This window comes from Rhinolophus ferrumequinum, chromosome 10, assembly GCF_004115265.2.
Source record: "Rhinolophus ferrumequinum isolate MPI-CBG mRhiFer1 chromosome 10, mRhiFer1_v1.p, whole genome shotgun sequence".
Classification (NCBI taxonomy): Eukaryota; Metazoa; Chordata; class Mammalia; order Chiroptera; family Rhinolophidae; genus Rhinolophus; species Rhinolophus ferrumequinum.
Genome location: NC_046293.1, coordinates 48,212,241 through 48,229,461, shown reverse-complemented (window position 1 = coordinate 48,229,461; position 17,221 = coordinate 48,212,241). Strand labels below are relative to the sequence as shown.

Below are 17,221 nucleotides of genomic sequence, written 5' to 3'. Positions count from 1 at the left end.
TAGTCTAACAAGCTGGTAACCTTTTATATAGCTTGCAACATGAGCCATAGTATCTTCTTTCTAAAAATGTTCTCATTTTCTTCCAGCAATGCTGAGCTACCTCTTCATAGTAAAAAACGAACTACCCTCTGCCATAAAGTTTCTAATGGGAAAGGAAGAGGCATTTTCGTAAGTTATAGACCATTTTTTTGTAAGATAACTAAAATGTTTTTAATTTAAATGTGGGCTAACTGAAAATTTTGTTTTATAAAAATTGCAGAAACAAAGTTTTTTTTCCTAGGCTGGTTTTCTTCTTTGTTGCTTCAATAACAAATTTCTCTGGGATTAAGCAAATGAAAGAAGCAGGGAGAACTGTTTGAATCTGAGCATTTAAAAGGTCGATTCATCTGTCATGCTGCAAACAGTAGATGCTGCATTTTCCCAAGAGCCTGAAATCTATATTTAGTTTCTGTGAAATAGAACAGATATGGAGTATTTTTAATACTGAAGTGGAAGATGCAAAAATATTAAGACCCTAACCTCTTTCCTAAAGAAGGGACATAGCATTTGGGGAACAAAATTTAAATGCATCAACCTCGTTAAAGATGTAGTTAACCCTGGAAAATGTAGCAGCTACATTTGGCACATCCATTATGCTTTGACTCTTTCTTGTTTAACAGTTTTTGTCAGTCTTAGTTTCTCTGTTTTCTTTCAAGGAAGAATCTTAGCAGCCACAGTTCCTAGTGTTCTATAATCAGAATTCAAGGTCAAATACAAGAGGTTAGGGAGAAAGCAATGACAACCTGTGGTGACTTGTTTTCTGATATTAGCCAAGCAAAACAAAAAGGAACTTTCTCTTTAAATAATTGATAAGACAAGTTGTAGTCTGACAGAATGCAATGTATGCATTCAGCTTTGGAACCGCATAAATAATTCAAAGGAATGCCACATTTAGCCAACGGGGGAGGAAAAAGAAAACAATATCCCTCCTTCCATCACATAGGAGAAAGACAATAAATAGTTGGGTTAAAGTGTTTGGATAAAACCTGAATAATGATTAAAAAAATTAATGTTAAAAATTAATAATAATAAAAAAAGTAATGAACATATTTTGTGAAATTTTACACTTAAGAAAAAAAAAAAGTTTCTTTCTAAGAAAATATGACCTAGCCACTTCAATGTGTTTCAGAGCCTGGTATGTGGATGGACGTGTGCTGGTGGTGATAGTTACGTTTGGTATAATTCTCCCTCTGTGTCTCTTGAAGAATTTAGGTAAGGAAAGATCTTGCTTTTATCCTAGTCTCTACAGTGCCCACATGAGTCAGAAACCTAAGAAAATGAACAACTTTGCTTGTTCACTTATAAAGATTAAGCGAATGATAAATTATAAGTATTAATCAGTCTCGACTTTAATATGGGATGAAAATATTGGTCAGTATGTGACGTCCTAAGCAATCCCTCTACTAGCTGTGGAGGAGAGAAGGGAGGTTCTGGGATCAGCGATAGACAGTTCTCTTTCCAATAGCACAACTTACAGGCTTTCTGAGAAAAGTGCAGAAAATGGAATTCTCCTCATACAAGGTCTTAAATATCCTGATTATTTAGACAAGTACTCTTAGAGAATCACTCTTAATTATTTAGACAATCACTCTTAAATTATCAGAGTCTATCCAATCTCAATTATTTGCCTCATGGAAAGGGGGAGAAAGAAGTGAAAAGTCAAAAGTGATGAACAATCACCAAGTCATAACCATTGGGTTTTGACTTTTTTTGTGTATGCTCATATTCGGAGATAAGTGTGCTTGATGTTACGGGAATTTCACACATTGAATAATGTGGCCACACTGCCATCCAGTCCAAAGCCTCTAACATGCATTTTCATTAATGCTAGGCTAATTCAAGGCAGGCATGTAAAGTTCTTCTCAAAAGTATTGCTAACTGTAGCTTTTTGTTATTTTGCATGAAAAAATATCAAGTCTCTGTAGCTGTTCTGTAAGATATTCTGTATGTCTATAAATCGATTTTTTTTTTAAACTACTTAATTTTCTGGTTTCTGGCTCTGTGTTTAGGCTTTTCTATGTATGTACACGTAGCATTTTTCAGTTTAAGGAGAGAAGGGCTCTTCTCCCCCAGGGATGAGAATAGTGCAGCCCCCCAGAGGCCACTTAACTCTGCCTTTCTGGAGGTTTCGGTGGTTGGAGATCTCCCAGGCATTCTAAGGGGAGCAAGGTAAAGATCCACAGATGCTCAATTTATCCCTAGAAATCACTTCATCTCCTCTGTGCATGCCCTTCATGTAGGAAGAGAGGTATTGTGGCTGATATTCATTATGCACACAATAAGTGCATAATAAAGAATAATGGATTTGGCCATCAGTATCCATCAGAGCGTAGCGACAGAGAGCTGTGGCTAAAGTTGGGAGGCTCTTTTTCCCTGGATTCTGGGAATCTGTGTCCTGTAGTGTGCCAGGGAGAACTGAAATCAACACATAATATAATGTTTTTATTTAAAGTCACTGTTTTTGCCAAATAAAGTGGCACTACCAAATAATAAATCCTATATTCACATGGCATGTATGCACAGTATTGGAAACCCAAACTATGCTTAAAAAAATGCATTGAAAGAAATAAGGTGGTGGATGAAATAATATTTTTTAAATAATATTTTTTAAAACTTTTTTTAGGATATCTTGGCTACACTAGTGGATTTTCCTTGAGCTGTATGGTTTTTTTCCTAATAGTGGTAAGTGCTGGTTGAAATAGTTGGTTTGGTTTAGCCATAGTACAATACCATGTAACAATTATTCATTATTTGGCTTTATTTGATAAAGTCTATATATTATTTTTCCTATATTTTTTTAATACCAGGTTATCTACAAGAAATTTCAAATTTCCTGCATTGTTCCAGGGCTAAATTCAACAATAAGTGCTAATTCAACAAATGCTGACATGTGTACGCCAAAATATGTTACCTTCAACTCAAAGGTAAATTTCCTTCTCCTTTAAATATAAAAAAGAACATTTTTATTAAACGCATTGTATTTCTCATACTTGTGGCAGTTAAACTGTTTTGAATGTATTTGCTTCCAAATTCCACAATCCATTTAGAGACCTTTGAGAAATATACAAATATTATATTTCATGTTCCCTCTTACCCCGTTTACATGGAGAACAGCCTTAAGCATTCCCTGTGAAATTCTTTCTCGATAATTATCTCAGCTCTTCTCTTCCTTATAGATCTTTAAAAAGATTAATAACTTCCTTAGCCCACTGCTTCCTGTCTGTTGGTGACAAAAAGGAATAACTCAAACTTCCCCAGCTTGCACAGCTGAAGTAGAGACACCACCACAAACTGGCACTTAAGATAACTTTCAGACTATTGAGATATTACTCATGGTATGGGGAGCAGGGGACTATGGAACCAGTTAGCCTTGGATTGGAATCCTCTGGCAAGTGACCCAACTCCATGTGTGAAAATGAATATTCTATTCTCTATCTTACATGGTTGTTTTTAGACTGTATCTGATACAATGCTCGGGCAGAATTAGAGCATGAGAAATGCTACTTTTCATCCCTTCTCTGCCAGGTTCTTTTTGCATAAGAAGTTATATTGAGTTTGAAAGTCTTATCTTAGAAAACTACACATCTCTCTCTCTCTCTCTCTGTCCTCTAAGGATACAGCCAAAGTAATGAATATGGAAGTACTTTTCTCTTTCGATGCCATATTTTAAGTCTGATCTGATGCATCCTAGATAGAGCAAAGAGCAATAAAATAGAGGTGGGAGTCCTGGACATATCACCTAACCAGTTGGAGGGAGTCAGGAGAACAGCAATGGTGTGTCCACTGCTCAGGGTTGTTGTAGGGACTCAGCAAGATAACGTAGGAAAAGTACTATGTAACCGGCTAGCACCATATAAATCCGGGTTATGCTATGCCTGGAGTATGTAAAATATGCTGTAGGGGAGCTGAATCTAAACCCCCTGTGTGCCAAGTGCCTAATGTCTCAAGCTAGCTAAGCTCTCTCAGGAAAGCTGCTTGTATTTTAGGTATCAAAGCTCTCCTAAAAATCAAATAATCCAGGGATTCTGAAGAACGGTCAGATAAAAAGACAGTTTAGGAATACTGGAGCTGTATAATATTATGGTAAAAACACATTTTCTTAATGTTACCTTTTTTTCTTTTAACTAGACTGTGTATGCTCTACCAACTATTGCATTTGCATTTGTCTGCCACCCATCAGTCCTGCCAATTTACAGCGAGCTTAAAGAGTAAGAGATTTTTTTACCTTAATCATTTTATATTCCCCTATTAATAGGTAAGCACTGTATTAAAATAAACGGACTCATGTAATGAACCCCTGCGGACTCATCACCCAGTTTCAACATTTACTTTCTGCCCATCTTGAGCAAGTACTCTATTTTAAGAAAAAAAGAACAAGAGAAACCAGAAATCTGCAGTATATGTTGGCCATAAATACATAAAGTGGCCAACTATGTGGGCTTTACTGTTAATTTGGCTTTTCAAAAACTATATCACTTAGGAGAGTTTGAATATTTGTGTTGCTTTATGTGACTTGTACTTATTTGGCAAGTAGATAATAATAACCTTCAGCTTCATCTGTAAATTGCTAAATACATTGTATCTGATTTGCCTGTTGGTTCAGGTGGAAAACACTGGTAAATCAGGGAGAAAGCCATTACTGTTAAGACCACAAACCAGACAAAAGAATATTGTTGTTCATTTTAAGCTACTACGATGATTCTATGGATTTATTTTTGATTGCTGTTCTAGAGAAAGCTGAAGGACTGCTTATAAATTTCCTCCTGGGCTCTCTTTTTAGCCTACTGTTATCAGATTTTCTACATAAAAATTGTCATTGTGGCATAGTCTTAAGCTCTGAAATGATATAGAATATAGCTATCTATTTTCATGTTGAAAAAGAAGTAAAGTTGATGTCATTTAGCATTGAATTCACTCATGATTCTTCCTCTTCCATATTTAACTGGTATAGGTAAATTTTGAAATATCAACATCTACCTATCTATGTGTACATCATTGCTAACTTTATGATCCTATATTTAGGGCATTCAAATATGTCTTTTGCAGGTTTTAAATTTAATAGCCCAGCTTTTAGTTTGCAATTTTCTCACATGTATACGTCTCAATTTTTCTTGTTTTCCATACTCCCTGTTATGACACAACCAAATATGTCTATCAGTGGTCTTTTGAGTACAAGTCTTGTAGATTAACTATTTGGTCAGTTAAAGAAATTTAAAGGTTCATCCAAACTCCCAGAGTAAGCTTGAACTAAGAGCTAGAGCCCTTCATCATTGGAGCTGTGATCTTTCAGATACTTAACTGCTGTGGAAACATACAGACTTCTAGGTACATCTTTGGGATTCTAGGTACATCCAGTTTTCAATGGGAAAACTGGAACCTAATGAGCAGCTTCAGCAACAACACCTGACGTCAAGTTCTAGCTCTACCCCTGGTCTCTGGGGCTGAGAGAACAGCATTTGAATTTATTCTGCTTTTTTTCCTGTGCATGCTGAATGTGGAGATAATTTCAAACACAAATATTAAAAAATACTCTCTGTCCTTTGGATGAGAACTCGGTATTCTTTCAAAAGAATGGGGAAAAACATTCAAGGGATTGTTGGTTTCATGGATCGCTCTCTCACAATACCCATTCAGTAGAAAAGAAATTATTCTAAACCACATAATTGTTGGAGGAAATTTCAGCTGGTCAGATCTGCCCTACCCTGATAGAAAGTTAAGTTACTAGTATTAACGCTTCCGTGTTAACACTGGTGCTTGAATTCAGTAACGTGGTTTTTAATTTTTTTAATTCCTTTGTTTTTATTTTTAGTCGATCACAGAAAAAGATGCAAATGGTTTCAAATATCTCCTTTTTCGCCATGTTTGTTATGTACTTCTTGACTGCCATTTTTGGCTACTTGACATTCTATGGTAAGTAACTTCTGTCAGTACATAAATGTAGGCATTTGAAGTAAATAGTAAAAATCAATATCAAAATAACTTTTAACATGATAGCCAAAAAACGCAACAAATCTATCTATTGATGTTTCTGGTCTTCTCATCTACTTAAAACACGTGGCAACAGTTCCTTTACATGTTCATGCAGACTGAACAATAGATTACTGAAATGATATACTGTAATTTTTTCCCCCTAATACCGTCCTTAAAAGAAAGAGCATTTTGAAAGCATATCACCTCTACTTGGGAAAGTTTAAAACTACATCAGAGAATTTCCTAGTTTCTGTTGCAAATTGGGCCAGATTCTATTAATAGAAAAGAGAGATAGAGACAGATGTTGAAAGTAAGAGCACAGTGCTACACTCATGACAGTCCGCGTTAATTAAAAATAAAATGCCTAATTGTTCACCAGAAGCTGGAGCCTTCCAAAGATGTGAAAGAATGACAGAGAAAGTCAAAAGGAATGAAATCTGAGGTGCATGAGAAGCCGTTGAGCTCCGTGGCTGCCCTTCTAGTGTGCGTTGTCTTTGAAATAACACTTTCTGAAGTTCAGAGATGAGAAAAAGTTCAGAGTGGTGCATAAGCTAAATACTTTTTTTTTTTAATAAGTAAAATATATATGGAAGAGAGGAATTAATTGCTTGATGGTGGTTAAGTTCTATTGGCACCTCTGCTGCTTGGCCACTGAAAGATGAGTTGTAAGAGGAGAGTTTGAAAGGGATGCCGAAAGGCCTGCCATCCACCCAGCCACCTGGCAAGACAGTAGCTATTTTGTAGTGTTTGATGAGTGGTACCAAGTGGGGGAAATTCTAGATTTAGAAGGGCTTTGTGCTTCAACCTGTGTTATTTTTAATCCCACTTTACTCCTAGGATTAATTTAGTATAAATTAAGCATCCCCACTCTGTGGTGTTTCTTCTAGCAATAAGGATGGTGCACAAGTATTTGTGGTTTTTATGATGATTTTGAACCTTTTAAACCACGATTACTTTTGCGCCAACCTAATACTACAAACTCCTTTTAGTTAAAATTGACAATGGACAGGTAGTTGGAGCATGTCTCACGCAGGGGATTTTTCTTTTCAACTCTATACATTGTTTTAATTGACAGTTCAGCACCCGGACCGTCACTTTCCTTACCCTTCAGTTTACAAATTCTTTGTTGTTCAGAACAACTGTCATTCAGTGACGTGCTTTGTTTCTTCCTAATACTCTCTTCTCCCTTGTTTTAGAAAACGTGCAATCGAACCTCCTTCACAAGTACCAGAGTAAAGATGACATTCTCATCCTGACAGTGCGGCTGGCTGTCATTGTTGCCGTCATCCTCACAGTGCCCGTGTTATTCTTCACGGTGAGTACACGGCCTCAGTGCAGCCTGAGAAAGATCTGAGGTCTCAGCCTGTGGCCGGTAACTCTCCTGCATCCCTGAAACTGCATCAAGGAAGGATCCCGAGACTTGGCGAAGGCTTTTCCGAAAGTGGGATGGGCGAGATAGGGTGGCCGCTGATGGAATGAATCTTAATTCTAATTAATCTGCCCTTCTTCTTTATAGAAATGCAGATAGAATGTTCAAATCTCGATCATACACAATGAGAGAATGTAGGAGAAGAGAACACTCCGCCATAGATAAAACAGAAACAGAAATTATAAGCCCCCCCCCAAACGAGAATAACCTATTCATAAATAAAAAACACTTTCCATCTTAAATCCAGCCCCCTCACCCCACTGCTTCCCAAACTGTTAAGCTCCCTATAAGTTCACTAGGTATTACAAAACATTTCACAAACCCCTGTGTACCAGTACATCAGTTTCTACTGAGAGCTCTGAATGCTGGCATGCCACGGGTCCTTACAGAATCTTTGTGTTTTTTCCTGCAGGTTCGTTCATCTTTATTTGAACTGGCTAAGAAAACAAAGTTTAATTTATGTCGTCATATCTTTATTACCATCATACTCTTGGTTATTATCAACTTGTTGGTGATCTTCATACCCTCCATGAAAGATATTTTTGGAGTCGTAGGTATGACTTTATGGCTTTACACTTATTCTACAACAGCTATTTAGGAAGCTAAAGTTTCACAATAACAACTTCAAACATTTTTCTTCTTATTTTACAGGAGTTACATCTGCTAATATGCTTATTTTCATTCTTCCTTCATCTCTTTATTTAAAAATCACAAACCAGGATGGAGACAAAGGAACTCAAAGAATTTGGGTATGTCTCATGCCAGCCACTCTAATTTTTCTGATTGGTTTTTCATTTAAATTTACCAAATAAATAGTCCATCTCTATCATCTAATACTAGTTTTCGTGGCCTCTAAGGGAGGCGGCAGTCCTGTAGTTTTCCCCTTTGGGAGATTTAAAATGTCTCATCCAAATCTTCTCTGTTCCCTCAGAATATCCTTTCAGGTGTTACTCATACTTGCCTGAGCTTTTGCTGAGCTAGGGCAGGACCAGCTGAGAGACTGGAAGTTTATCATCCTCTGTCTCCATAAGGTGATGCCTTCTCTTTAGCAAGAAAATGAAATGGAAACAGACTCAAAGATTTTATGCAGTCCACAGTTTCGGTATAATTCCTAGTCATGTAACTCTCTCATACAGCTCAGGGAACATGCAATGCCTTAGTTAGCTTAAAGAGTCTTTTTATGATTTGACAGAAATGCTTTGGAGCAACAGACCTGGATTCAAAAACTACCTTTCTCTATTGGGATTCTTGTTTCCAGGTCTGGGCATCTTTAAGGCGATGCAATTGGAGACAGTGAGGGAAGCAGGGTGCAGTGGCTGCTACATGAGTACCTTCTGGAGCACCATTTTGTTTGGCCTCGGAGAAGGCTTCTCAGCTGGCCGCCCAGAGAGTGTAAGCACTCAAATCGCACATATTACCTGAGTCAGCAGACCCGGAGGAGAAATGTAGGCAGGAGGGATCATTCTTATGCATTTGGGAGCAGCAGCATTGATGCTGGTAGAGCATCGGCTTCCCCAACAGGATTATCCATGAAGCCATAAATCCCAAATCCTTCTAAACTTTACCAGGATTTGCTTCACAAGGGCAGAGGAAGGAGCAGTCACTCTGGCACAGCAGTAAGATATACTAAGATCAAATCCGAAAATGGTAGAGGCCAGTTGCCCATGAATCCTCTGGGCTTGCCAACCCCGCTCCCCTAATAAAACCGGTAGGAGGAGCTAATGAATGGCATCAGACAAGGGCTCCTATCTGTGGGACCTCCTGGGAATTGGACCAGACCCATCATAGTAAGCCCATGTGCAAACCTCTCAGCTCCACTATTTCCTCGTCTCCTTCCCTTAGCTCTGTCCTCCAGGCTCTCGTGAGGCTTTATCCTTCTCCCTGCTGAGCTCTCACTGGGTAGTCTCAAAGCGAAGCAATGTATAATCTTGTGTTCTCCAAATTCTGGATTTAATAATGTTTACCTGTGACCTACATCAACCTGTGAAGTAACTTTTAGTTTTTGACACCCGTTTCATATCTCATTTGACCAAATCTAATTTGCTTTTATCTCTTTTTTACACTTTTTCAAACAGAAATGTTTGCCTGCCAGCGATAACCTAGGTTGGTTGGTAAAGATTAATGAAATGACCTGTATGTTTTCCCAGGCCATTTTTTTTTTTTTTTTTTTTTTAAGTCTTAATCTTAGTTTGAAAGAAGTTATAAGGATACGGTATCCAGTCAGTTGTAGAACGGACACTCTTAGGTGACCATGAAGTTAAAGAACAAGGATGGCCCTGCATAGTTTGTTCTTATTTTCCCATCCTTGGAGAATCAGATTCACACGATTTCAGAAAGATTCTCACACTTCAGCAATGGTTTTAACAAACTCCAAATACAAGAGCGTACAAAAGGAGGGGAAAGCATTTTTATTGATTTCCCATGTGCGTGTGAGAAATGCTTGCCTCACTGAAAATAACCTGTGCCTTTCTGTTGCTCTAGGCTGCCCTTTTCTTGGGCCTGGGGGTCTTGTTTTCCCTGGTCAGCATTCCCTTGGTCATCTACGACTGGGCCTGCTCAACGGGTACTGATGAAGGCCACTGAGACCAGCCAAGAAAAGGAAACATCCCAGTCTTCTGCTCAATCAAGTGACCACACATCAGCAACCCTCATCTTCTTTCGCAAGTTTACAGAAGCAAACACATTTACAAGATACTTAAAATGGAATAACACTTGGCTCGCAAAACAGAGACCTGTTTCTATAATGGCTCATGTCCCTCCAAGATTTGGGATCGCTTACGGATCATAGATTTTTCTGTTTTTCAAATTTCATGCAATAGGATTTTCCAGTACTTTCCTCAGTCAGTTACTTTTTGCTCTCCTAACTCTATTTTTCGTGACTTCATGGTCTCTTAGAACTTTGAAAACATGATCATCAATCATGTTTATTTATTATACATCCAGATTCTGAAATAATTTTCCTACTGATGTTCAGCTCACACTCTGTACCTTTTTAGAAGAGAAAAGAGTCTTGAATTGTATATATTTATTTTGCTTTACAGAAAAAAAATGGTTTCGTAAATAATTTGCCTATTTTGGTTAACATAGCACACGGGGATAATCATATGAGAGTTGCGGGGCTTGTGCCATTGCTGGATCAGAGCACGCCCAATATTTGAGGTGGCTCTGATCACCTGGCCACTGAACTCAGGCAGTGCAGTGGCCTCACTGGTACTATGTTCCGCTCCATGCAGAGACATTCTCTAGAGAGTGTTCTCAGCTGGGAAGAGGGTGGAAATGATTCTTACCTTGGTAAATATATTAAAGTACACATTTGGGTAATCTAGCAAATGAAGTTTTGTTTCCCTCTTGGCAAATTGTGTCAAAGTTACTCTTAGCTGAGCCTATTTCTACTGGGGGAGACCCATAACACCTTTCTAATAAATTGAGGAGCAAGAATACTGCAAAAAGATTGTGCAAAATGCCTAAGAAAATAGTCTTCTGATGCAAGTAGCCATCAACCCTACACCTACACTGTATTCTTGAAGGGGGGAAACATTTTATTGAATTACAAATCCAGCAGCTTTTACTCATGTCCACCAGCTTTTTGCACAGAGAATAATGTGTATCTAACCAAGGATGATCTAGGATAAGTAATTCCTGTTTTATATTGAGTACTTTAGGGAGGTCTTTAAAAGACTTGTTTTCTACCTATAAATTTAGGTTATTACAAATACAAGAGTTTTGTACCTAAAATAAGCCTCATTCCTATGTTGTCTCTATTCACAATCCATTCCAGAGTCTTGAAAAAAAGAAAAAGAGAGAGAACCCTCAGAGACAATGTTTGAGAAGAACACGTGACAAAATCACTGAGAACTTCCTTCCTTCCCCCAGATGAGGACCTCGGTAACCTGTGCTGGTTCCTCCTCTTGCCCCAACTGAGGGGTGGGCCGTGACTGGCCACCCAGTGTAACCCACACAGGAGGGCGCACACTCGTACCCCAACCCCTCTCCTAACGGGGTAGGAAGAAAGCTAAAGAGACTGAAAAACAAGAGAGTTTGGGACAAGGTAGCTTGGAAAGCCATGGGGGACAGAAGCCCAGAACAGTATTACCCTTAAGCTGGGCTATCACCTGTGATTTGATTGTCCACACCACACAGTAAGAAATGTGTGTGCTCTGTGAGCAGGTCTCTTGAAACAGGCCTTGTGTTTTATCTGTACTGTGGCTGAATTTCTTACACACATAAGTCACTGAGCATAGACTTCTTATCCTGAGATAAGTAGAATCTAACCGCAGACTCTTGGCCGCGTTTCCAGGGACCGAGCTCTGAGTTCTGTCCTCCCCCACTGGACTCGTCAGAGGCCTCCATGCTTCCTGGGAGTGATATGGAACTGTCCCCTCCCTAGCACAGAATAATGTCCCACAGAAAAAGCAGGCATCGGAGCACCTTTTGGGTGATCCTTTCGGGAGAGAAGGAAAGGTTATTTTCCGCATTTCTTGATAGGGTTGTCACAGCCTTTAATGTAATGCTCCAGAATGATATCCACATTAGGTAGGAGTTCAAGTATTCAGAGATGAATATCTACCCATATATGAATACCTAATCCAGTAAAATACACTGTTCTTTTCAGCAGTATCTTCTGTATTGGATGAGCAGGGCGAGAAGCTGAGCAAAACAAGTCAAGTTAGTTGGCCTTTGGAGGCTTGTCTAAAGCACCAAGTAATGAAACAGCCAGGCAGTGGGATATCCCTTCAAAAAGAGTACGTAATTGAGTTTGCAAGCTCTATTATGCTTTCTCCTCTCTCGTTAATTTTACACTCACAAAGTCAGTTAGAACATGATCATTAGCTCTTGGGGGAGAAGGATGGACAGTGATATTTCTGGATCTCTGGATTTTGTGTGTCAGTACAAGGAATTATTATTTAAAATGTATTTATTTAGAGGCGGCACATTGCTGTTGATGTCTATGATACCACAGGTTTTTCAAATCTTCTTGGTATGTTTATCTAAGTTTATTGTTGACTGAATATAATATACCCTATTGTAATTTGTCAAATATCATTGATTAATTATATCATTTGTGTGGGGTTAGTTGTAACGTATACTGCTCCTAATCTTCTTGTTCAGAATAGTGAACTGGTAGCCAAAAATATATGTATCACAGATGTTAGGTAGAATTTGAACAACACAGTCAAGTGCTCTAGAAGTTTTTCTGCTAAATTAGTAGACTAATGAATATTATAAATACCATAGCCATTGGGAGCAGCACGTTTTCCTTTGGTAGATAGATATCAACCCTGGTGAACAGTGCCAGTTTCATACTTTGGATTTAGAGCTATTCTCTAGTTATTGTAATACAGAGTACTGTAAATCCCTAATTTCCTTAATGTTACTTATTGGAAGTGGGGGTAGTACAGTGTGTACAGGAAAGAAATTTAGTCTTGCTAAGCAGAAGCAGTTCCCAACTTATAAGCTGGTCATATTGCAAAACTCTTTTGTCAGTTGGTTGTTCGCAACGTGGAATGTATTTTCCTTTATAATGGTGGTTAGGCCCCCAGACCAGATAGAAAAGATTATCAAACCCACAGTTTAGGTGAAATAGGATACTATAACAAGATTGCTAAAGAACCTAAGCACTAATTATAATATTGCTTCCAGGGGGTATTTGTTCAGAATTGCTGAGAATATGTCACTCCTCTTGTTAGTGGAATCTGGATAGCCCACCTCAGCTACACACCACCCGCTGGACAGTGGGGGAAAGGGTTGCCACCAGTTAGAGGTGAGTCCAAGTGGCCTGAAGCAGGGTTTCCAGCAAAGGAGGGGAAGAATCAGTCTGTGCCATGAGAGAATCTGGAGCTAGGAGGAGGTTGAAGGAGGTTGAGGAAGCCTCTTGTGGATTGAAAACCGCCAGGGACATTCCTCAGCTGGTACCCTTTTCTCTGGAGGTCTCATGCTTGGCCTGTCTGCTTCTGTTTTCAGGAACTTTGGCTCCTATAGTTCATCTCCTTACCTGCCCACTACAAAACAATGATGTTGCTGCATAGTTTCTCCCATATGCCCGTCATTAGAGCCGGCGCACAGCACTTTTAATGGATTTAGTGCTAGTAAACTATGGTTTAACTGCCCAGTGATCAGATGGGGTGGTAAAAGCTCTCGACTCACTTTCCTTTCTTCACATTTGCACACCCTGTGAAGAAAGGCGCACGGTTGTGGGGCTTGGGGAGCACAAAGGACTGTGGGTGAGATTCCGCAGTACTTCTGAGGACACCTCAGTTCCCCCAGAGCTGACGTAAGCCTCTCAGCCACCGGTTCTCTACGTGGTTCTGTGGACCAGCAGCACCACCGTCACCTCGGAACTTGTTGGAATGCGAATTCTCAGGCCCCACCCCAGACCTAGTGACGTCAGAAGCTGGGAAATGGGGGAGCAAATGTGTTTTAACAAGCCCTCATGTGATCCTGGCGCTCATCAAGTTTGAGAACCATTCTGAGCCAGTTAGTCTCTCCTTTTTCTCCCTGTCAGTCTCAGAGGACAGGTCACAGGACTCGCGGGGCAGGAAGTGGGCAGCAGGACTTAGGGAGGGGAAGAAAGGGCCTCCTCAGCAGGGTGTCCCCCCTCCCTCTGGAAAGGCTGCTGCCGGGGTGGAGGCGTAAGCGGAGGCCACCTGCACTCCAGGTAACTTTGGGCTGGGGCAGGGTAAGATCATGTTTTTCCAGAGCGGTGAAGGAAGGACGGTGAGGTGTTATTCTTGGGTTTTGGGGTTTTGGAGGCGAGAAATTAAAATAACACCTTTTGTAAATGCAGCCTGAGAGGAAATAGTGAATCATGTCAGGAGTAAGTGCTCCAGAAGGTCTGCGTTCACCGTGTTGTGCTCAGTCCTGTCCTTTGAAAGTGAGTTCTCTACTGAAAGGTGTGCCCTGCATTAGGAGCTCCAAATGGCTCGGAAAAGAACGGAGAGCTCAGCTCTGTTTCAGTCTGTCAGGATGCTGGACCGCACATTTAAGTGGGGTGGGGAGCAGTTGGAGTGAGGAAGAGGTCAGCGATATGATCAGATATTGGATTTTATGCCTTGGAGCAAAAGCCATTAGTTTCCCTCAGTTTATCAATACAAACAACTTCAGGCTTGCAAAGGGCATAAGCCTTAAAAGATATTCCTCCATTCCAGTTCGCTGTAAACTTCTAGCCACTTTCAAAACAAAGAAGATACAGGCTATATAGCATTGAGTAATGCTAATGATTTCCTTAGGGATGGCAGCTCCGAGAATCCTTTAGCAATAGAACATACTTCCTCTGAAATGCAGTGAGTTATTTACAATGATGTAAAGCTTTCAGGTACCAGTTAGGGGTGGGGTGGCTAACAACTGAGAAATGGCACTAAACCTAAAAAGGGAAAGTTCTTGAAAAATATGTAGACTTCACAAGGCTTAGACATTCTTTAGAGTTTTCTCAGAGGAAGGGCTGTGAAACTGGGCCCATGGATATGCAGGCTTGAATCTGGGTTTCTAAAAGGAAGAATCTATGCAGTTGAGGCTCACCGTAGGAAATACTTCATTTGTATGTAAATATATTGTAAGTAACAGGAGGCTGTATATTTTTGCAGTTGATCAACACTGAACTAGAAATCTCTAGCACCTGCATATCAGGAATAAACGTTTTCGTAGATATTAGTGGTTTTGTTTGGGAATTAGAAACATTTACATTCCCTCCCAGATACCATAGTTCTTTGAATGTAAATTTGGAACCTAAAAATCTTACTTAATTGTTTAGAAAGGGAAAAGTCTGAGAAACTGTTGCATTGATTTCTTATACTGATATGAAGATCAATTATTTAAAAGGTAGTCAGTCCTCTGAGCTACAAATGAGAAATATCTAGACTCAGCTTACTGTCACGTAGAAATAGGTAACCCCGAATTGACCAACTGTTTCTTCATAATGCTCTCTCATTGTTAACACTCATAGCCACTACACAGTACTAATGAAAACAGAAGTTGGGGAGGAGAATGCTTTTTTTTTCAAAATTGAATCACTGCATTTCCCAAACTTTGGGATCTTTGAAAGGGGGTAAAAATCAGAACATTAACTATGAGCACAAATTTGAAGGGGGGGAAAAAGCATTATTTTATCAATCTTTGGAAAGCGTTGCATGTTTGCCTTCTATTTTCAGTGTTGACGCCAACATAGACTGTCTTAAGTAATTTTTCCCAGAACACTTGAATCTTGATTATTGGTATGTAATCCACACTCTGGAGTCAGTGTATTTTAGACTTCATCTAAATGCAGTATGTGTAGCACACCACTGATTTATTAATGTAAAAACCTTGTAAATGAATTTCAGATGAGTGATTTAAGTGAGCCACAAGTCACTAAACTTTGCTATTCATGGTTAATCAAATAGTTTCCCACCCGCCAGGATGTGATGTAAATAAAGAAATGTTAAGACGTTCTGTTCTATAACTGCTCTGTTAACATAGATTTTAAACATTAAAAATGTGATCAAAAGGCACTTATGAATTTTGTGTTCATTCTTTTGGGATGCAGTATTAAAAGGGGGGGGGTGGATTTGAGTACTATACGCACTATTAAGATTGGCCTGCATCTAGGTCACTAAGTTCATGGAAGCTTATATTTAAGTGACCAAACATTAAAATATACTTCTGATAGAAATCTATCTGGTCTGAAACATATTACATACCTATTTCTCCGTTCTTCATAATCAGAGTAGGTTCAACCTAACAGTTTCTTTTTCAACTCAGGTTCCTCTTTACAAATATCAGTTTTTGTGCTATGTTGTAGGAGAGACTCTAGTCTTCCTCTACCTGCATTGCAGCCACCCAGAAAAAAGGAAATTCTATCAACACTTCCATTTCTGTAGGAATTATTGAGGGGAAAGCTCCTGCAGCCTGGCCTTTTCGCGTCCATCACTGACTCCTCATGGTCTTAGGGAAGTTTTATCCGACCAGCAAGATGGCCAGAGTCTGATATCTAAATTTCTCTCGTGGCCAGTGATAGAGTGGGAACAACCTGCCTTCATGGTGGGACTACGTGTGAGGCCCATCTTGACTCCTCGGCTTCCCAGGGTGACAGCCCATTCTGGAGGGCCACGTGTGGATCTCAAGAGGGAAATCTGGGGCACAGGAACCGAAGCTGTGTACTCCAATCTAGCTTCATTCGCAATAAAGCTGATACTTTTACCTTTATGTGCTTCCTGTTTGTGTTTCTTAATTGATCAAAACCGCAGGGGCAAAGAGTGTGAGTAATTATCACTTTCAAACCCAAGCAGTTGTAAAAGTGTGTATATCCAAAAGGCTATTGACAATTTTGCTCTAAATCAAAAGTTCTGGTCCTGCTGTGCTTTTGATGGTTCTGGTTCTTTCACTACAGCTGCATGCGTGTCTGCTAATACTGTTCTACTCTGCCCTGTTTTATATGTAACTGTTTGGGTAAAGGTTTTTTTCCTCCTCCCCTATGGAATAAACTTTGCAACTCAGAGGACTTGTTTGCTTACCTTCTAGATTTATAATTGTGTTCTGCCTGATTAGGATAGTCTGGGTTGATGAGGTCTAAATAACTAGGTCACGTTTTTTGTATACCAACATTTTATCTTTCATTAGTTTAAATTTTAGACCCATCCAAATTGGCAGGACAATCTATTCTCCTTCAGTAGGATCAGTGTAACATCAAACTAACCTGTCAAATTATCAAATGGTATTATAAAGCTATAGCACTTAAGACAGATGTATACTGATGTGGAAATAAATAGATCATAACTGAAAACATATAAATAGGACAAATAACACTAGAAA

General features: G+C 39.4%; 1 protein-coding gene across 4 annotated transcripts in view; it reads left to right on the top strand.

The window, feature by feature from the left end:
* SLC38A1 (solute carrier family 38 member 1) overlaps positions 1-15,480 on the top strand; it is a 64,596-nt gene extending 49,116 nt beyond the window's left edge. For all 4 annotated transcript variants that reach the window (XM_033116513.1, XM_033116512.1, XM_033116510.1 and 1 more), the window contains 10 exons: positions 87-168; positions 1,169-1,251; positions 2,663-2,721; positions 2,847-2,963; positions 4,168-4,247; positions 5,849-5,949; positions 7,206-7,324; positions 7,851-7,992; positions 8,090-8,187; positions 9,920-15,480. In XM_033116513.1, coding sequence (XP_032972404.1) covers positions 87-168; positions 1,169-1,251; positions 2,663-2,721; positions 2,847-2,963; positions 4,168-4,247; positions 5,849-5,949; positions 7,206-7,324; positions 7,851-7,992; positions 8,090-8,187; positions 9,920-10,021 — 983 coding nt within the window. In that variant the 3' untranslated portion in view covers positions 10,022-15,480. The remainder of the gene's footprint in view (positions 1-86; positions 169-1,168; positions 1,252-2,662; positions 2,722-2,846; positions 2,964-4,167; positions 4,248-5,848; positions 5,950-7,205; positions 7,325-7,850; positions 7,993-8,089; positions 8,188-9,919) is intronic.
* Positions 15,481-17,221: the final 1,741 nt, after the last annotated feature.